Here is a 21,956-nt window from a genome sequence, read left to right as displayed (position 1 = left end):
ACCCGGTTCAGTTTCAGGCGAAGACTCTATCAATTACGAATCTGCCGCCAACAAAGCTGTTCGTGCAAAAAGGTGTTCGTGCGAAGTTTTTCAGCGGGCGGGCAAATTTCAAAACTAATCAGCGGGCGGGGAGAAAAAATCTATATTTACTGTGGGCGGGGAAGAAATTTCACCATTTTCAGTGGGCGGGGAGAAAATTTTGACAGTGGGCACCGGAAGATACGTAGAGGGAGGGGAGGCGGCGTGGTTGATAGAACTTGAGGGGAGACTAGCACCTAACTTGGAGGGGAGCAATGTTCCAAGCTATACTGCCAGCTGCTCCCACGGTTTGCGTTGATCTGGGTTGCCTAGCAGGCATCTAGTTGGCAATGGCAAATTTCTGTAGTGGGGAGAGGGCAGAGGGGGCATCAAATGTTGTGGGGAGCGGGGAGCGGGCAAACTATAGATACTGGAGGGCAGTGGGTATCAAAATCTGTGGAAGGGCATATTTTCCGCGTATGCCAGTGGGAGGGCAGTTACGAACAGCTCTACTTTCCCCTCTAAAGTTTGGGTCAAGGTCAAAATACGAAAAATCGGTATATCAGCCTTCAAAACATGTTTTGCGAAATTCATGAAATTTACCAGTTGGCGGCACCTGTATCAATTACGAATCTGCCTTCTCCTCTCAGAATAGATGACTATCACACATCAAAGCTGAGGTTACATAGTTACACAGCAACTGTTGAAAGAACCCCAATGCCGTCCCGTCGCACACCGTCGGCCGTCAGGACTTCGGGGACTGAGGTCAAATAAGCTGGGTCAAAGCACTATCGATTCACCCATGTCTCATCATGTATTCAACACAAAATAACAATGATCTACTCATTCATGCGTTCATTTCCTTTATAATCATTCCGCTCGAGTGGCAAGGGACTGGTCTGCGTGCTCGTAGCCCTACGTACGATGCTGTGTGTTCCCGACGTTATACGGACTGGAGCACACAGCATCGTATACGCAGGGCCAGGCTAGCGTGCCCGTAACGCCAATTACATCAGTCAAGGTTGTCTCGGAGACACTGGGTCATCAAAACTTGGGTGTTGCATGGTTGGATATTTTAACTTCCTACGGCGTTAAAATTGAAATTTTGCGCTTGTCGAAAAAAATTTTTTACTCTTCCCCAAAATTTGTTACTCTCGCTAGAAAGAGTTTGATTTGCATTATAGGTAATTGCGCCCTCGCATGAAATATTTCTCCATTGAACTAAATTGCGCTCTGAAGAACAGTAAGTTTGACTGTTTCATCCTTCCTTTTTCGTTCTTTCTCAGTTAAGTTTTACCACTATGCTTAAATTACACTCATATGTAAAAAATATATCTAAAAGGAATTAAGTTTGTTGTCTACAGAAAATAATTTTGCTCCATTTAGAAAAAAAGTTTTATTCAGTGTATTTTAATTTGCTGCTCTAAGAAAATATTTTTCCATAAAAAAAATTAACATTGGAAAATAAAACTTTTCTTTGAAGAATTTAAGTTTTCTTCTCTAAAGACATAAGGTTATATCATCCATTTAAGTAACACAGTTTAGCCTCAGCGAAAATATTAAACGATTTTGAGTTGGAACTCGTAAACAATTTTACTTCTGTTTTACAAAATAAAATACGCTTTTGAGAAACAAATATTTTGTTTAAAGTTAAAGCTATTGATTACAAGTTAAAGTTTTTTTGTTAAAAGATTTTAAAAAGTTTACCCTAAAAATAAAATTTCACGTACAGAATTAAAAGTTTGCTGTGGAGAAATAAAATTTCTTACAAATATTAAATATTTGTCAAGAAATATACATTTCCATGACATGTAGGGGAGTTGGTACTCTTGAACAATTTTTACTTTTATTTAAAAAAATAAAAAATACTTATGAGAAACAAATATTTTGTTTCAGTTAAAGTTAACTTTATTTTTTAAAAGTAAAAGTTTTTTTGTTCAAAGTGTTTTAAAAAATTTACTCCAAAAGAAAATTTCCCGTACAGAATTTAAAGTTCGCGGTTGAGAAATAAAATTTCTTACAATTATTAAAGATATTGTCAAGAAAAATTAGTGTTTATATTCAAAAGTTATAAAGTTCTGTGGAGTGTAGGGTCCACCGTAGTTACGAGATCAAGTGACCGAGTGCTGTACTGTTGGCGGCGACATATTCTGGTATACGCGTTCCAGAAAGGAGCGGAGGGCATATTTGTAAACATGAGTGGTCGATATCTGTGCGGATGGACTAAGAGTAGATTATGCTTCAAGACAGTAGCCTGACCAATTTGCAAAAGAGGACCTACCTTAGCTAAGATTCGGTTAATTTACATAAATTCGCACAATGGACTGTGGAAAATTGGGGCACCTGCTCGTGCTCATCCCAGTCTAACGACCTTTGCTTGTTTACGTGCATTTACCCAAATTTATACATATTATTTGCATATTTTAGAAAGTTTACTAATTTGGAATATATCTGGCTTGGCTCATCAAAGTTGGCAAAACTTTTTTTGAGTAAATTGGAATTCTATGATATAAAACTCATGAAAGTCCTTTTAGTACTTGAAGATCAGCGAGTTACTAATTTGCATGTTTAGCGAACTTTCCTAATTAGAATCATGAAATCATTTATCTTGACTGACTTGATAGAAGTAGACAAACTGATGTGTACATCGAAGATACTATGATATAATGAAAGTCATTTTGCATTTTACTTCAGCTTATTACTAATTTTGAGCTTTTAAACGAACATTCCTAATTAGATATATCGAATTGATCTAAGTTTATAAAACATGCTACGTATATTAAAGATACTGTGATATGAAATTATTGAAATATTCTCTTGCAATTTAAAATCAGCAAATTACTTATCTGAATTTTCAAAAAACATAAAACATACTATGATATGCTTCTCATAAAAGCCGTTTTTTCAGATGAAGATACTACTATAAAACATTAATTCAAGTCATTCAACAGTTCGCTTCAGTTAATTACTCATTTGCACATTAACTGAACATTCCTAATTAGGGATATATATCAAACTGACCTGTTCAAAGTTGAAATAACATAAAATGGACACTGAAGATAAGATGATATAACATTAACGAAAGCAATTTAGCATTTTGAGATCAGCTTATCACTAATTTGCATATTAAAAGGACTTGATCAATGTTGAACAAGAATAAACACTACGATAGAAAGTAGTAACTCTGTGACTCACATACGAAGAGTGTGAAAGTTTAAATGTTATCTTGACTTTATTTTCAAATAACCCAAAGAAATGAGCGAAAAGCAGAGTAATTCCCATGCCACTTTTTAACATTAAAAGCGAAACGAATTTTCGTTTTTTTTCTTTCTTCTGTTTCAAAAAAAAAAAAGCATCCGGAAAGAAAGAATGAACAATTGCTCCTTCATCCATGTCACCTTAAAACGGGCATATCATGAGCAATATTTTAATTTTGTTTGAAAAACACAAGAATACATTTACAAACAATTTTCTGCTTATTGCTATTTATATGTGTTTGAAAATAACAAGCAAACAGCGACATCGAACAGGCAAGAAGAATAGCCTGTCTTACTATCCTTACCAAAATATATCAATCCCTCTGATATTACTAAAGTTCTTTAAAACAATATAGCCAATAGAATAATAATAATACAATAACAATAACAAGAAATGCTATTTCAATTCATGACTGCCCTAAGTTGTAACAACGAAGTGATTCGTGAATGGTACTCCTTGCAATCTTGATAACAATAAAAAACATGGACGGTCCTTCACTTTCGTCTAAACAGGTTTAACATACGTTTGGTAAATTTTCCATCAAATGCGACAGTGATATTCATTGCCGTTGCTTCAATTAACACTAGCTTACATGATTAAATGAGTTAGGCCTCACGTTTAGATCCAACTGTGGTTTGCTTCATTTCAAAAACTTTTTGGCTGTACTTCTTAAGTCCAATGAATTGAATATTAGTAAACGCTGTAAAGTTTTGCTTCGTAAGAGTTACTCATAATAAAGTAGTACGTAGCAATATAATGTTTATATATATGTATATAAGGTGTAGTGGTACCTGATCAGTACTGCTTGGGGAGCCAAGGAAGTTGACTGTATTGTTTTCAAATCCCCGAAACAGTCGCCTTGGTAGATAACTGATGAACACCTAGGAGATTTTGATGATGTTATATCTTTGGTGCATATTAATTGTTATAAACTAATCCTACTGATGTCATATCTTCATCATTCATATGACACAATCATGGAAAACCAATAATGATCTATTGCTTGAACTTGCATGACGTTACTTTACATCATTGCTGTATTTATTTCCATCCGAGTGAATTTAAACCGTTGAACTACATTTGACTATATATATATATATATATATATATATATATATATATATATATATATATATATATATATATATATATATATATATATATATATATATATACTGAAAATCTGTAGAGTAACTCATGTCATCAAAATGGTCTGTCCCAAGCCCGTTGTTATCAATCGTGGTTTTTCACCTGTTTACATCAAATTGGTTGTGAATAGGTCATGTGAGCAGTGAGATCGGATCTTGAGAACGGTGCAACATCCAGCATCATGTCTGTGAGTGATGAACTTTGAGTCCTTTAATATCCCATCCATTACTGCAGCAAATTATTCAAATCGTGCTCGTACACACCCAGGACAAACATTACGCACCAACCTGTCAACAAACCGAGGTTCTGCAGGATGAAGGTTGTCATCAGTGCACGAACAGATTTTTTGCCTTCTTTCTCCTCAGCCGTGTTAATTTCAGGTAACTGTGGAAAACAACAAGTGATCATCATAAAGATAATATCTATGAAGACACGAGATGACTGACATTAAAGAAATGAAAAATAGGCAAGTCAGAAGAACTAGGTAGAAAAATTCATAAGGAAAATAAAGTTTCCATAAAATAGGGGAGATAGAATATGTATAGCATGTCAAACAATTATGTTTGATTGGAGAGTAGATTTTACAACTCCGAATATTGTAAACGTTTAAGATATATATATATATATATATATATATATATATATATATATATATATATATATATATATATATACATACATATATATATATTACATATATACATACATACCTCAAGTACAATTTGTGTTTTTATTGAGGACGCTCTGTATACTTCGATGCATATATATATATATATATATATATATATATATATATATATATATATATATATATATATATATATATATATACAGATTACTTCAAGTACAAAGTAATGAAATCTATTACTTAAGTTTCATGCATCTTGCAATCCTCAGACAGAGTGAGGATTGCAAGGTGCATGAAACTTAAGTAATAGATTTCATTACTTTGTACTTGAAGTAATCTGTTTATTTATAACGCTCTGCTTTTTGCATTGAGCACTGTATTTTCCCTCGAGGACATCTGTATACTTCGATATATATATATACACACACACACACATATATATATATATATATATATATATATATATATATATATATATATATATATATATATATATATATATATATATATAAAGGAAAGTCTCATCCATGCAGTAGCTCTTTGAAGGTACAAAGTCACTGTCTTTTGGTATTATGTTATTTTCTTATATATTCTCGTCTACTCATTTTATTTTATGAACCAATATATGCTATATTGCTAGTCATCCGATCGCCATTTTGTGATAATATAATATAAGGTTTACATCAGAAATTAAGTCATCAGGATAATTACATTTTATATGTACAAGCAAAGCGTAGTTGGGCTCAAATAGTTGGTAATTCAATATATATATATATATATAAATATATATATATATATATATATATATATATATATATCAATAGGCAGAAGAACATATATTACTTCCAGTATTAAACACAAATCACAGAATAAAATTGAAAGAAAGCCGGTATGCCCCATTTATAAATGGAACTACATAGTTACTTTCAATATAGTGATGATAGGCGTACACTTTCGTCGTTAACAATAAATATATAATTTTTTTTAAATCATAAGAGCTATTGACTATCATAGAAACAGAGATAGCTTGCCAAACCTACTCACCATATCGACAAGGGATATGTAGAGAAACATCCCTCCAGCGATGGCAAATATCCACGATGCACCCTGTACGAGCTCAGATAACAAAATTCCAAACACCAGACCCAAATAGCACATACAGGCTGAGAGGAAGTTGAAGAGCAGGGCTCTCTTCAATGGCATTCCAGCGTTCAACAAAATGGCAAAATCTCCTGCAAGGTCGTAAAGCTTATACGTTAATAGGAACAACATTTTGGAGAGAATATAATACCCATATATATATATATATATATATATATATATATATATATATATATATATATATATATATATATATATATATATATATATATATATATACCCTCATGGGATATATATATATATATATATATATATATATATATATATATATATATATATATATATATTATATATATATATATATATATATATATATATATATATACACTCAATTTTTACTTCAAGAAGGAGTAGCTTCCGGCAACAGTAGTTTGAAGGATGGTACTCAGTCCTTAATTTGCAGAGCCTGATGAGTGTAACTTTTGAAAATACTACGTATGAAGTTTTTTGCTTTTATGGACAGTTTATTTACCTAGTTCGTGAGGGAGTTCTTCGCAAACAATGGCAATGCATATGCTGATGCCTCGTACAACGGCGACAGAGAACGCTGCACCAATGGCAAGTCCGTCGATGAAGTTATGCAGACCATCTCCAAGGATAATCATATATGCTACGGAGGCAATGCTTTTGTCAGTTGCAAGTTCTGTATGAGCACATCCCTTGTGTCCATGGACATGGTCATTGTGTTCGGATTTGACATCGACATTGTTATTCCCAGCGTTTACCCCAGAGACTTTCGCTTTCTGCAAAGCAAGAACTAAACATTAACTTTCAAGAATGTGCCTAAATGGTCATTTTAGAGAGAGAGAGAGAGAGAGAGAGAGAGAGAGAGAGAGAGAGAGAGAGAGAGAGAGAGAGAGAGAGAGAGAGAGAACTGATGTGTACTTGTTTGTTGGTATTTTTTTGTTTGTTTACTGTGATTTGTTTATCGGCATCCTAGTTTGCATACCGGGAAACTCTCAAAGTACTCGTCAGAAACAACAAATGTTGAGTGAATGCCATTTCTGTTTGTGACACCTTCAAATACCTCCTATATGTTCCTAATGGGAGCTAGTCTTTTGTACCAATGCCCGCCTTTGTTCATTGGTGTACATGCTTATTGCATATCTGGGCGTTGGGTCGATATGTCAAGAATGGCTTAATTTGTTAATACTTGAGGCTTGCAGGGCGATTAAAGCAGTGTTCTGCCACATGAAACCAGTGGTGGCAAGATTGCAAAACCGTCAGTACAATTTATAAGGCCAAAGTTGTCATTTGTTATTACTGCATACCTGTGTAAGGTACTATCCAATTATGGCCACACGACGGACATAACTTCGTTTCAATCTTCGTGTCGTAAACTATAAGAAAGATATGTGTATACAGGTACACCTACGACCTACAGAATGACTTAAGTTTCAATCTGAGTTTGTTTTTATTTATGATCCAACATTAGACATTTATATCTTTAGACAATACAAAGACAAGCGTTCTTCCATTTTTTTCTAACTTTGTAGAAGAAAAGTGAATCAGTATTTACGTAGGTGCGTATAGTCGAACTCTCAGACATTGTTGTCGCCTGTCACTGCTTTTTCTCATTTCAAATTTCCAAAGTAGAGTTAGCGAGGGATGGGGCCATTTTGAATGCAATAATCAATAAATATTAAGTGATTTATTTCTCTAATACCAAACTTTGTACAGTGACTTCAGATTGTTATATTTCGTTTGGAAAATGAATAATTAAATTTTCGTTTTTTTAAATTTTGAACAAAAGTTTAAGTCTTTCAATTTAGAGGCACGCTTCAGTAAGACCATCAGATGACCGTTTTGATGATACACATATTTTAAAAACAGATTTCTCAGAAGTGACATGGGGCGATTACGCTTTTGCATGCATATATTAGATGTGTTTATCTGTTACATTTTACCACATTACGTTGCCTTTCAGAAGTCTCAAAAATTAAATGGATTTTCGACTAGTTTGTTCCGAATCGGCAGAAATTCAATGTAATTAAATACACGGATCCGACAGTTGAAACGCCTAAATGTTACTCCATAAAATGAAATAAGTTGTAAATATAAATGAACAAATGGTAAGGTTTGCAATGACAGCTGTGTAGTTGTGTGAAAATGGCTAATGCAGTGAAATGAAAACAGTGAGATTATGTCTCCCATGTAGGAAATAGCATTGTAACACACACAATATTCAAATAACACGATTGGAACTAATTTGGGATAATTGGATGATGAAATAATGTCTGCAAAATCTGCAAATTATGCTCATCCGCTATTCTCTTTAAGTTAAACATTTGTTTTTATGAGTAAATTTTAATGCTGCAACATTCAGCCATAGGGCACCTAACACTTTCGAGAAAGTTGAAAAATATGAAAATCTAGTCATCCAAAGTTAGTTCCAATGAACACACCTCAACAAGCACGATAGGAGAGGTAAATCAACATGCCTTCACTCTCCATATAAGCACCAATCCCTGATGAATTTACAATGAGAGTGCATGTTTGTTTCTCTACTGGTCATGCAATTCAACCAAGTAATGGAATAAATATGAGAATGCAAATAAAACACAGAGATTGTTAGCAGGGTGAACGTACAGGCCTGCAAAGTTGGAACAAGAAGTAATAGCGATAGCGTGAGTACTATGAAAAAAAGCAAGCTTAAACCCGGTTCTATTTTTCAGAGCTAAAATGAAACAAAAAGCAGCGATATCGGGCTTTATTTGCAAATTACTTATAGTTACTCCAAACGAGTTCTTTTGGATGTGGCACCATGGCCTTACTACACATCTAGGACACACATCTAAAGGACATCGTCTTTAACACACCTGTGGTGACACTTGCGTGCCCTGGGGTCCGTTGCTAACAACTGGCGAGGAGTCGTCATCGCCTTGGTAGGCGTAATTGCGATGTGCTGATGCCTCAATGACGGGATCAACAATTTTGCCCCTTCCAGGGTGATCATCCTTTGCTGTAACTGAATGCATGCTCAGTACGTCTGTCGAGTACACCGGATTGTTTCCCTCAGTCTTTCGTGCAGAGCTTTTCTATGCGGTGTGATAGTACCAAAATACAATGTGGTAAGCTTAGCTTTGAAGTCATATTACCCTTAACACGGGCAGCCGCAGAGAAATAAACATTTGTATTATTATTCCAGTGCTGGTATGTGCAACTATACAGAGAAGTCGTTATTTGTGCCTATTACTTCTTATGTTTCTGTTATAGTTCAGGAACACAAAAGCAAAACTTAACGACTGAGTATTGTTTTCGCTCGTTTCTGCGTCAGAAGATATAAACAATTGTAGAAGGTTTCTCGACTCTCTAAATGCATTCGGTTCAAAACCATAACTCCAGTCTGACAGACAACCTTCCACGTCAATCCTTGTCATGTGACCGTGACTTTTGATAAACTTTTTCTTATGAGAAGTACAGTTTTAGTAAGTCACATCAGGTGGCCCCTGGAGCAAAAACTAGAAGATCACAAAATAATGAAGATAACGATAATGATGATGATGATGATGATGATGATGATGATGATGATAATTGTAGTGGTGGTAGTATCAATGATGAAGGTGATGATGATTATAATGGTCATGATAAAACGAATATGACATTTATATATTATTATTTAAGGTAGAACGCACGTCGGGGACAGACTTTCGGACTCTCAAACTTTTACAATTTTCTCCTGATATACCACATATGGGGGTTCATTATAAAGCTCTTGGTGAAATAAAAACTTTTCCTCGGCTTAGTTTTTTGAAATTCGAAAATTTTTATTTTTCTCCATAGAGTTAATACAGGGATGGCAGCCATATCGAATTTCTAACATCGGGAAATCTTGGGTAATTTGTTTCTCTAGTACCAAAATTTGCATGGTAACCCCCTATTTTTATTCTTGATTTTGAAAGAGATTGATTGAGAGATTCCTTTAGGAAAGTTAGAGCAAAGTGTTAAGTCTTTCACTTTCGAGGTGCATACTACCGTAAGTATTATGATTATAGCTATTATTTTATTTTATCATCATTTGTTGTTGTTATTTAAATGCCATTATTATTGTTATTGTTATTATTGTTATGATTATTATTATAAATTGTTGTTGTTGTTGTTGTTGTTGTCGTTCTTCCATTAAAAAAGAGTTTGGTATTGACTATTATTGTGTGATTGTTAATAAAAGTTATTTTCTCAAATTTAATGCAAAGAGTAAGGAAAGCTTCCCGGCTTATTATTCGAAAATCGAAAAATGCAACTTTTCTCCATCGACTTAACATAGGGATGATCAACATGTTGAAATTCGAAAATGTTCGGCATTTGTTTCTCCAGAACAAAACTTTGCATGATAAGCCATAAAACATAACTCCAGTCTGACAGACAACCTTCAACGTCAATCCTTGTCATGTGACCGTGACTTTGGATAAACTTTTTCTTATGAGAAGTACAGTTTTAGTAAGTCACAGGTGGCCCCTGGAGCAAAAACTAGAAGATCACAAAATAATGAAGATAACGATAATGATGATGATGATGATGATGATGATGATGATGATGATAATTGTAGTGGTGGTGGTGGTAGCAATGATGAAGGTGATGATGATTATAATGGTCATGATAAAACGAATATGACATTTATATAATATTATTTAAGGTAGAACGCACCTCGGGGACAGACATTCGGACTCTCAAACTTTTACAATTTTCTCCTGATATACCACATGTGGGGGTTCATTTTAAAGCTCTTGGTGAAAAAAAAAAAATTTCGTCAGCTTAGTTTTTTGAAATTCGAAAATTTTTATTTTTCTCCAAAGAGTTAATACAGGGATGGCAGCCATATCGAATTTCTAACATCGGTAAATCTTGGGTAATTTTTTTCTCTAGTACCAAAATTTGCATGGTGACCCCCTATTTTTATTCTTGATTTTGAGAGAGAATGATTGAGCGATTCCTTTAGGAAAGATAGAGCAAAGTTTTAAGTCTTTCATTTTCGAGGTGCATACTACCGTAAGTATTATGATTATAGCTATTATTTTATTTTATCATCATTTGTTGTTGTTATTTAAATGCAATTATTATTATTATTGTTATTATTGTTATGATTATTATTTAAATCGTTGTTGTTGTTGTTGTTGTTGTTGTCGTCGTTCTTCCAATAAAAAAAGAGTTTGGTATTGACTATTATTGTGTGATTGTTAATAAAAGTTATTTTCTCAAATTTAATGCAAAGAGTAAGGAAAGCTTCCCGGCTTATTATTCGAAAATCGAAAAATGCAACTTTTCTCCATCGAGTTAACATAGGGACGATCAACATGTTGAAATTCGAAAATGTTCGGCATTTGTTTCTCCAGAACAAAACTTAACATGATAAGCCATGATCTTATTCTTGATAAATGTATAAAAAATGGCTTTTTAAAAATTGCCTTGAGGGCAGGTTGAACAGGAGGTGAAGTCTTTCATTTATTAGGCGCTTACTTACTAAAGTCACAGAAAAACATAGACAGAGTAGCAACACTTGCATGCCTTTTGTTCCATGGTCGTCTCGGTAGACTATTGGCTTTTCATATTAAAATGAGCTCCAAAGGTGTTAAACTTCTTGGAGGCTTTGTTTGTGGTTGATGATTACACGAGATTATGCGAAAAATACGACGAGATGGCATCGTACTGCCAGTTGCGTAGCAACCATAGTTACTTTGTGAGCTCTCAGGCCAGAAACACTGCTTCATGCCAATCAAAACATAACACGGCAGCAGTTTCATAAACATGTCCTTCCTTGACGCACGTGTAAAAGAGGGTACGACTGACCGTAAACCATTGAGTAAAACCAGACAGTATCGATAAAAGACTTTCAAATTTGGTTCAAACACACTCATTATATATTCATAAAAATATGAGAGGAATTTTTAAAACGGTAAAACTCGTTTTCCTTAAGCTAAAAACACTCCAGTTTTCGCCAGCACGTCAATTCTGCTCAGCACCACACGACAACAACAACACAAACTTTGCCAAACATACTTTTGCTTAACAATTGGCGAAAATCTGAAAACAACCGAAGGATCATGGTCGGCACTCTTCGGAAAAGAGAGGCGAGAGCAACCTGGGGCGAGGCGAACATGGATGGGTTACGTAACCGCTTCACGCCTTAAACAATACCCGTTGCCACTCTCTCTATCTTTCTCTATGCTAAAGTTACTCAAGTTAGCGCATGCGCCCTGTTGAAAAAAGAATAGAGCTTGTTGAATGATTAAATTAACGAGATATCGCAAATGGAGTAGGATTTCCGTTTTCAAAGCTACTACTGTCTGCCTTGGGATTATCACATAGTATGGCATGATAATAACCTGAAATACTGCAAGGTTCAAAGTAATAAGGCATGTTAAACTAAATATAAAGGTTATATTAAATTATAGAATGAAAGAGTGGCACTGAATAAGCACGTCAATATTAGCTTGATACCGATGCTAAATCATTTAAAGTTATTCTTAATATAATGAATTGAAATATTATTTGTATATGAATATCTGGTATTGCATTCCTGTGAAATCCTAAGAGGGTTACCGGGACACGAAAAAACTCGAGAGTAAGAAAAAAAGAAATTGGAGTTGTAGCAGTGAAGGTTAGTAACGGTGAAATGTAAGTATGTAAGTCGATAGATAAATATATTTTTGTGCGAAGAATATCTCCCAGATTTCGTGGACAAATTCCATCTGGAAGAATTAATTTTCATAATTAATGTGACTAAATAATGCAAAAACGGTTAAGATGCTCTCATGATAACGAAAACTATAGATGTCAGGACGTGAGTGTCATTATGTGATCGGTATTAACAATTCGAAGATGTACGTGAGTGAGAAAATGTGTAAGGTGTTAGTAATTCACCATGAAACCCATTAGCGAACAATCTACTTTTCAGCATTAAAGGTATACTGTCACCTGTTCCAATTTTGCCACAGTTACCATGGAAAGAGAAAATCTAACCTATCACAGATTTTAAGTGGATGGTGGCTTTTTAAAACACAGCACCCTCACGTGGGCACTATGAATACCAAGGAACGCCCTTTTGACCATATATCGACAAATTAAGATTACAGGTGACTGCATACCTTTAAAGAGTAAGAGTGAAGAAAGGGTGGTTCTGTTAATGTAATCTTTATATTTATATATGTACCAATCACCATAAAAAAGAATACGACCCTAAGGAAAGATTGAAATCTCATACATATGCGTGACAATAGAATCTTTCAAGCTTACCAGTTGCAAATACAGGAAATTTATGCCTTTGACATGTATAATTGTTATAATTACTTCGCTGCTACCATTCAGCGTGAATTTATCACAATCTTACCCATATATCAAAATAAGATGTTACATCTAGGAATTAAAATCATCGCAATCTTTAAAGAAAAATAATAAATTGTTGATTTTTTCTGCAATTTTTCTGAACATCCCTGCCTTCAATTGTCTGTTTTCGTATGTTTCTAAAGTTTAATTGCAGTAAATGCTGGGCATTTAAAGTGCTGTAGTCGTCGCGCTGCGCATGCTCCCGAGGAGGGTCCCCCTGTTGAAAACGTATGCCAACAAACTATCAATGACCGGGCTCTAGTCTACGACATAGCTAGCAAAGACGACAGCTTTTATTTCAAGAGGCCCAACAGGAGTAAAATGGACAATAACGCAAGCGACAGAAATCTACAGCTCACAGAGTGCCCGCCGCAGCAAGAATAATCTGTTCCGTGGTCTGCATGAACGTCCGTGTCAAGAGAACCACGTATATGGCGCGCTACACTTGGCTGTCGAGAATCCGACTTCACTACGAAGTTTGTCCCTTTTTGTTGTGCAAACGAGAATTCCGAGTACAGGTGTATGAAGTCAATTCAAGCGAAGGACCTGTGAGAGATCTTTTTGTTATGCGGGGTTTTCTCATTTGAACGAGGATTCAGACCTACCTGGCAATCAGGAGGTACAACAACGAAGTTTGCGTAGCATCGGTAGGCCTACACTTGGCCGTTGGATCACTGTCATGACCGTTGTAGCTCACAAGATCTCTCGACACGTCCCTATGTGTAGCAGTGCAATTTTCCTGTCAAATGCCGTGAAAACCCTCTCGTTTTGTCTATTCTTTCCTGTCATGTGACTATTTCTTGTCTCACTAGAAGAAGTTAGCAATGGTGATCAACAGTGGGTCGTCGGTCAAGTCGTCGCAGGGCCGGTACATTGTCGGACCAGATTCTCTCGAAGGGGCAGTGGATAATTAAAACATGCGCACGGTAAACGAAACGAAGTGCTTTTGTCCTCAACCCCCTCCCCTAAACGAAAGTTTGGAAGTGCGAAAATCCAACCAAGCCTCATTCTGTATCTGCATCCAAGAATCGGAGATTACTTCGCTATGAAATCACGCATACGCTACCCACACATCCCCCATACCCCTCAATCTCTGTTCAGTGCCAACCCAACAATGACGAAACCAATAGAAAGAAATGAGACAGTGTATCCAAAACGATTGTTTCGTTATTTTACTCGTGCACTGATTCAATTGTATTTCATGCTGGTGTTGCGCCGGTGCCGTACTGGCCTGGTACACGACAAACAATGTAGCGTCACATTTTGCGATACAGAAAATCGTGTAGTGCTCGAGATGTTGCAAAAGGAAAACTTGAAGTGCAATTTTTGAGCACGGTAATCGAAATACAGCCAAACCCCCTTCCTCTAACACAGAAGTTACGTTTACCGTGCGCGTGTTTTATCCACGGTCACTAGTATATCCGTGTACGTCACCGAGGTGACTGTCTCCGTTATCTAAGCAACATCATCTCCAGAGTCCTGCTCCAGCTTGCCGATCATGGTCTATGTAATTTCTGTGTGAGGCATTGTGCTTTGTTGCTGCCCTATGTATATAAACAATGTTGATCATTTTAGTGATGTATTTTTACTGTGCTGTACATAGCATTGTGTACGACCAGCGTGACCGCGCGCGATCAAACCCATTTGTTCACTGTGACTGCGTGCAGTAAACTCAGCGACATAATGTGCCGAGTGTAGTGTCTCAATGTTCGTAGCCTTACATGAGTTTATAAATAAATACACCACTGAAGTTCGTTTCCGATCTTAATATTTTACTATTGCATGATGTTGAGTCTTACAGAGGCGTTAACAAAGTGAGGGACCGCTCCCATCTCACTCCGACTGAAGTTGAGCAGACTTATGTTTCCAAAACTTATGTTTGTCAACAAAAAAGTCGCGCATGCGCAGCGACACGACCACTGCCCTTTAAAAGTATAAAAGTTAAAAGTTGACCAACTCAAGCATGCGTATTCATGACCAGATCACATTTATCGATCGTTTAGTTTAGACCGTGCTTCACGCTCTGTGCCTTACCTTCCTCCTATTCATCACCATTTTCATAAACTTTTCAGTCAAGAAGAAGAGATATATGCCACCAAGTACTGTCAAACTCTTCAGGCGCCCTGTTAGGTCAGGATGGTTTCCAGTTGCCTGTGAACAAGTGTATATTATAAAGAATGAATACAACAAGCAGAAATGTGTACCGATAGATCATAGCTAAATATTCTACTATTTAGGCTTACAAGTTTTATATTTTGGCTCAAATCAAATGACTAATTTATTGCTTCTTTTGACGTAGTTTGTAATTTTAAAATGCTGCGAAGTAAAGTGCAAATACCCGCATTATAATAATTTTTTGGGTGTGCTGTATTAATAAGTTGACGGATTGCTTCATAACGTCATACTTTCCGTAACAGATTTTCGATAACCGTCGAGCGACAAATTTAGCAAATCTTAATATTTGAACAAGTACATTTTAGGAGACAATTTCCAATTTCGCAAGCTGGTAGATAAATACAATATCTCTCTTCGACAAATGATCACTGATGGCATCGGTGACATGGGGCCTTAGTTAGTGACCACTGCCTATCTGACTTACAGATTGATATCTGGCGGGTGCCGTATGTGGGGCAGGATGCGCTTACTATTTTCGAAACACCTGACATCACTTCTTGGTCTTTTGGCCAGAGGTCCATATATCTTTCTTTCATGAATTTGACTTTGTTTGTGTACCGTCTATTTACTGTCTGTTCTGTGCTGTTTTGTGTCTATGTTTACAACTATTGTCTTACAAATTCTGACCTAGTGTTATCGGATTATGGATTGGTATGGTTGCGATTATTTTTCCAATGCATCACCAACTTCAATAAAAGTTACACATTTTGGTCAATTGCTTTATATTAATGTGCAATCTATGTTCATATTGGCATTTTTGTGTTCAAATGGTGTGCGGTATCTGTTCAATGCAGTCACGCATGATCTCGTGATTTCTCGCAGATGGTATGTTCAAAGTGGCTATATATAGGGAGCTGTACCCTTTTCACTCTCACCTCTGGAATAAGATGCATTAAAGCGCCACCTGAAAGACTTCCAACAGCAAGGCAGATCAAAAACATCAGCAAATTTTGGAAGATTTTCTTCTTCATCAGGGGGATGACGAATGCACCTACCAGTGAACAACAGCTGATGATGGTAACACATAGAAATCCGTAGCCCCACGCTGAAAGCAATGGATGTGAAAAGAGAAATGCGTTAAATCCTTAGCTGGTGCCTTCCGAGGATAAACGGTATTTCGTCGCATTGCATGTTATGGTACTGAATCGAATTGAATGGGATGGAATGGCGTTGATATGGTTTGGAATAACATGCCATGGCCGGTACGGTTTTGTACACGAGATGATATTCCATTGTATGATTCGGTACGCTATGAGATGTAATGCTATGCTATGCTATGGTGTGATATATGATACGGTATGCTATATGGTGTGGTACGGTATGGTACGATGCTCGGCAGTATTTTATAAGTGGTGTAGCCAGTTAGCAATGACATCAAAGGTGTGTTTACTTATGGGAATGAGGTAACAAGTTAACGTTCTAAAATGGACGACAAGATATTTTCCATATCTCTATCTATCTATCTATCTATCTATCTATCTATCTATCTATCTATCTATTTTGTATTTTGTCATCTTTTAGGAACTGATACAGTAAGTATAAAGGAGAGAAGTTCTTCATTATTAGATTAACCGATACTCCTACCGGGCCTCGAACCCAGCAAAAACTAAACTGTCGAACTTTGTGAAAGTGATTCGAAAGAGTGTAATAATTGATTTCATTTAAACTTTATTAGTTAGTCGGTGACGCAATTATTAGGCGTCCACGTTATGCGTACGGTGATTTTGACATCAACGTTTCTTGGCGACACGACTTGTAAAGTTGTACCCTTTAGGGTACGACATGACAAGGTTATGGTATGGTATTGTATGGTATAGTTTGGCATGGGATGGGATGGGATTGGGATGGTATGGTATCAGATTGGGTAGGGATATGATTGCATTGCACTGTTGCGTTGCACTGCTTTGCTGTGCGTTGTGTTCTGTTGCAATGTTATCAAGGTTAGGGGTGACAGGCGAAATGGTGGAAATAAGTGCAAAGTACATACTTTCCGCTTTTGAAGGAGGGGTTAAATTTGTTGTATTGTCTCCTTCGTCGTGGCCATGGCCATGTCCATGATCATGGTGATCATCGGCACTTCTAGCAGCTCTCTGCAACCATACTCTTTCAAACAACAGGTCATCTTCCTCCACACGTCCATCCTCAGTGTCAGTGACACCATTATTGATATTCAAATCGTTATTATTCCCAGTAAAGGCGGCATTATCAGACACGGTTGATCCGTCGCCGTTACTTTCAACGCTGCAGCCAATCCCTATCTGCTGCAGAATGGAGGGACACATCTCGGATATCTTGGTTGGGTCAATGTCAGTGTTTGGTTCCAGATTGTGAATTAGCATAATTTCGGAAGTAGAATAGCACTGAAATAAAAAATGCATTCGTGTAATCACGTTGAGCTATAACTATGCGACTCTTATATTAATGGCAAATAAAACGAAACATTATCAAAAAAATTAAAATTCAATTTTTCGGAAAATTTCACTGTAGGCGAATTATTTCGCAAAACAAATTATTTGACCCTCCACCATATATGCAATGTCGTCGATTCGTAAAGAAAAAACTGTAGGATTACATTATTAAAGGTAAATTTTAAGATTATACAGATTTTCGTACCAAAATATTCCTAAAATGAAAAGGTGCATGAGTTTTGCTTGCTTCATGAACAAATGGATCTTTCTATCCCGAAAAAAGATAATATTTGCGTTAAAAAGTATTTGTTAAATCCTTCTCTCTTCCTATAGCTGTGGTGAGAAGTCAACTTTTTACACACAATGCATTTCGATTCCTGTAGTTTGCCCCCAGCACAAGACAGACTATATTTGCAGAAGCGTCCCTTACAGTGGTTCTTCTAACATTGGCCAGTGGTACTTTTTAATTCTTTAAACGCAACTATTTAAAAAGAAACGTTTTTGTTTCTGAACTGGCCATCGAATTCAAAAATAAATCTGTCGACGAGATTGAATCGTTGTGTTATGCCGAGATACTTGATGAATTGTCTATATCGATACAGTGTGATTAATGTTTTCATATAAAATTTTCTCTTCCGTTTCCAAACTCGCAGCCTTCTCACAAGTGTAAATTTCGTTGTCATGTTTTACTCGTCTTTTGTTATCAGATGATCGGCAGTGTTAAGATTTAACTCTGAACATCTCTAAAATTTCGACTCATTTCCCGAACTGTTTTTAACTTCTAGTGTACTGATTGTCAACTGCCTTGTTCCATTCTTATTTCAATTTGCATACTGTAGACAGTACGCACTACCAGCCCGACATTCACACTGATCTACTTGCGACCAGGCATCACAACCAGCATAAGACTTTGTAATTTAGTGTTATTATTTATAATGCTCTGCTTTACCATCGACCACTGTAATCCCTCCACACAAACATACACACAGACACATACACACAGACACAGACACAGACACAGACACACACATATATATCATATATCTATATCTATATCTATCTATATATATATATATATATATATATATATATATATATATATATATATATATATATATATATATATATATATATATATATATATATATATATATATATATATATATAAAGCTTACAGATTTACTGGTGGCAAATTTAAGTGGTCGATGTTAATAGCAGAGCGTTATGTGTGTGTATGTATATATATATATATATATATATATATATATATATATATATATATATATATATATATATATATATATATATATATATATATATATATATATATATATATATATATAATATATTATATATAATATTATATATATATATATATATATATATATATATATATATATTATGTATATGTGTATGTGTGTAACACAAATTACTTCAAGTAGACAGAAAGTAAAAGAAAGTAATAATATCTGTATATCTGTTTAACTTAAGTTTCATGCATCCTGCAATCTTCAGACAGAATGGAAGAGCTCTTAGTTCTTCTTTCTCATTCATATGTTTTGGACGTACCATTCCTTTTGTAGGTGGTGTCAAAATTTGGTATGGCGAGTTCGATAGATGTAGTCGATCACGCTAAGATCTGTGTGGCAAGGGTTGACATGAAACTGCTGTGAACGGCCGATACATGGTATTGTATATATTATACTTTTTGTCTGATCCAAACGATTCGCTGAAGTCAGCAAAAAATCGTTAGGCCGGGCACTGAAAACTCTGCTTCATCAGAAATAGTGATTCCGCTTTGATGGATTGCCAGTAATGGGTGTTTTATTGATATCGTTTGGATTGCAAAGAATGTATGCTGCATTACACACCTTTTGTCTTATGGTTTTCGCTTATCATTTTAGAATATTACACACACTGGATATACGATGTAATTCATTCTGTTAATTCTTGTTATATTTGTCTAAACTTTTGATTATTGATTATTCTCACAAAAAGGTGGCAAAATGTATATCTAACATTTGTTAGGGAATTTACTGGCCTCTCAGCACCTGTGAAAATGTCAGCAACTTTGCGCCTTGTTACTTTCACATTCTAATACCGAGCTCATAATTTTTTGCTCTGACTGTACAGTCTGCGTTACTAGGCCGTTGTGTGCTACTCTAGCCAACAATCGTCGCAGGTTCAGGGACTGCGCTGCATGTTCCTTGCACTCACAAGTTATCACAATCACGACACCGGTGGCGCTAAGACTTCAGCCGCATTTTGTCGTGAAACTAAAGAGCATTTCCATTTCCGCCCCAGTCATACCACCAAAGTTATGAAAGACCAGAGGGCTGTTAGTATACTTTCTATCGATTGTTTACCCATCAAAACCCCCTTTGGTTAATATGTTACGCAACTCTCTTTACCTTCTTTTCAATACCCGTACTTCTTTGTATCTCATTCGTTTTCACATCTCTCTCCCTTGGGCTCTCTCTCTCTCTCTCTCTCTCTCTCTCTCTCTCTCTCTCTTCTCTCTCTCTCTCTCTCTCTCTCTCTCTCTCTCTCTCTCTCTCTCTCTCTCTCTCTCTCTCATCGTATGGTTACTGCTTTTGTTTGTTTTTCTATCGAGTCAACGAAATCACTTGCTACTGATCCAACCAGAGTAACATCTTATTATAGCTATTATAGTGGTGAAAAGCGTACCAGAAACATGTTTTGTCTTACCTTTGTCGTTTCTTGCTCTTGAATTGGTTTCTTTCGCCCAATGACGTCATCGTCGTGTTTCCTTCCCTCTTCGTTACCGTAAGCGCTGTTAGTCTCCGGTTTTGCCCCTCTTGAATTTAAACTCCCTAAGAGATTCCCAAATTCCCGAACGGACAGCGTACCATCGCTTCCATATTTTTCAATCAAAAGGTTTAGAAACTCTTCCGGAACGGGGAGTGGGCTTTGTCCCGTCAACGCACCGTTGTCAGCAAGGGTAGCGTCACTGACTTTCAGGACGGTGGCTGCCGACGCCGATGAGCGTACAGAAACCAGCAGTAGACACAGCACATAAAGCGAAGCCATGATTGCAAAGGTGATTGGCGATCTTCTGTACATCGTGGTGGGTGAATCGTGCACACACGCCCAGACGTTAATTCATAAATATTCATTAGGTATGCAAATCGAACAACAAAAGGTATAAAAACTGTCATTTAAAGAAAAAGCTGTAGGAGCACCCTGGACGATCGTCGTTGGATAATGTGTCTAAGCACAATGCTAACACCACAGTCTCTCTATTCATACGAACCGTACGAGGCCATCTTCTTTGTTTAACAAACAGCTAGGCCTTGCCATTTGCACAGACCGAGTTTCGGCATCACAATATCACCGTCTTTTTCATACGATTTGAATCTTTTGGTAGTTCTCACAGTAAATGTGTCTAGACAAATCTTTACTGGCGCGATGTCGCACACTTTCAGGAATGCTGTCCTCATTTGTCCCCAAAACGTGTGCAAATAAGTTACGCGACGTATTTCAATGGGTTGAAGTTAAATCCGACCTCGAAGATTTGACGTAACGATATTTGCAACTTCCGTGATCCCTGGTGCATAAATCATTTGGATTGAAAGGGTCAATTGGGTCGGTCCACTTTTAACAGGGGCTTTTACCCTATCTTAACTTCAATTCTAAAATGCATGGCACAAGTTATCTGATGAGCAAATTATGTCAAAAAGGAAAAAAACGCAAAACGGCACTGTCAGTAGAATTAAAGTAGTACGCCTCACCGTGCAAATTTTTATACTAGAGAAAAAAATTACCCAAAATTTACCGATATTTAAAATTCGTAATAACCGCTATCCCTGTGTTAACTC

The 21,956-nt window shown here is 36.2% G+C and overlaps 1 protein-coding gene across 2 annotated transcripts; it reads right to left on the bottom strand.

Moving 5' to 3' along the window:
- Positions 1-3,218: 3,218 nt before the first annotated feature.
- LOC139124240 (metal cation symporter ZIP14-like) lies at positions 3,219-21,624 on the bottom strand. Of its 2 annotated transcripts, XM_070690376.1 has the most exons (8): positions 20,827-21,623; positions 17,697-18,069; positions 16,585-16,754; positions 15,569-15,685; positions 9,034-9,252; positions 6,687-6,957; positions 6,098-6,285; positions 3,219-4,809 (listed from the first exon to the last, which is right to left on the bottom strand). In XM_070690376.1, the coding sequence occupies exons 1-8, from the start codon at positions 21,199-21,201 to the stop codon at positions 4,651-4,653; spliced, it is 1,872 nt and encodes a 623-aa protein (XP_070546477.1). In that variant the 5' UTR covers positions 21,202-21,623; the 3' UTR covers positions 3,219-4,650. The 2 variants fall into 2 exon arrangements, with proteins under 2 accessions (XP_070546477.1, XP_070546478.1); XM_070690377.1 differs by lacking the exon at positions 9,034-9,252 and having other exon boundaries at positions 20,827-21,624.
- Positions 21,625-21,956: the final 332 nt, after the last annotated feature.

The sequence above is a fragment of the Ptychodera flava genome, assembly GCF_041260155.1.
Source record: "Ptychodera flava strain L36383 chromosome 23 unlocalized genomic scaffold, AS_Pfla_20210202 Scaffold_23__1_contigs__length_28996876_pilon, whole genome shotgun sequence".
Classification (NCBI taxonomy): Eukaryota; Metazoa; Hemichordata; class Enteropneusta; family Ptychoderidae; genus Ptychodera; species Ptychodera flava.
Note: the sequence above shows the minus strand (reverse complement) of the source record. Positions and strands in the feature narration are given on the sequence as shown.

Excerpts from the sequence above, each read along its gene's own strand:
- LOC139124240 (XM_070690376.1), bottom strand. The coding sequence starts at position 21,201 with ATGTACAGAAGATCGCCAATCACCTTTGCAATCATGGCTTCGCTTTAT. Across the intron at positions 15,686-16,584 it reads TAATGCATCTTATTCCAGAG|GCAACTGGAAACCATCCTGA; the intron begins GTGAGAGTGAAA and ends ACTTGTTCACAG. Across the intron at positions 6,286-6,686 it reads AGAACTCCCTCACGAACTAG|GAGATTTTGCCATTTTGTTG; the intron begins GTAAATAAACTG and ends ACGACCTTGCAG.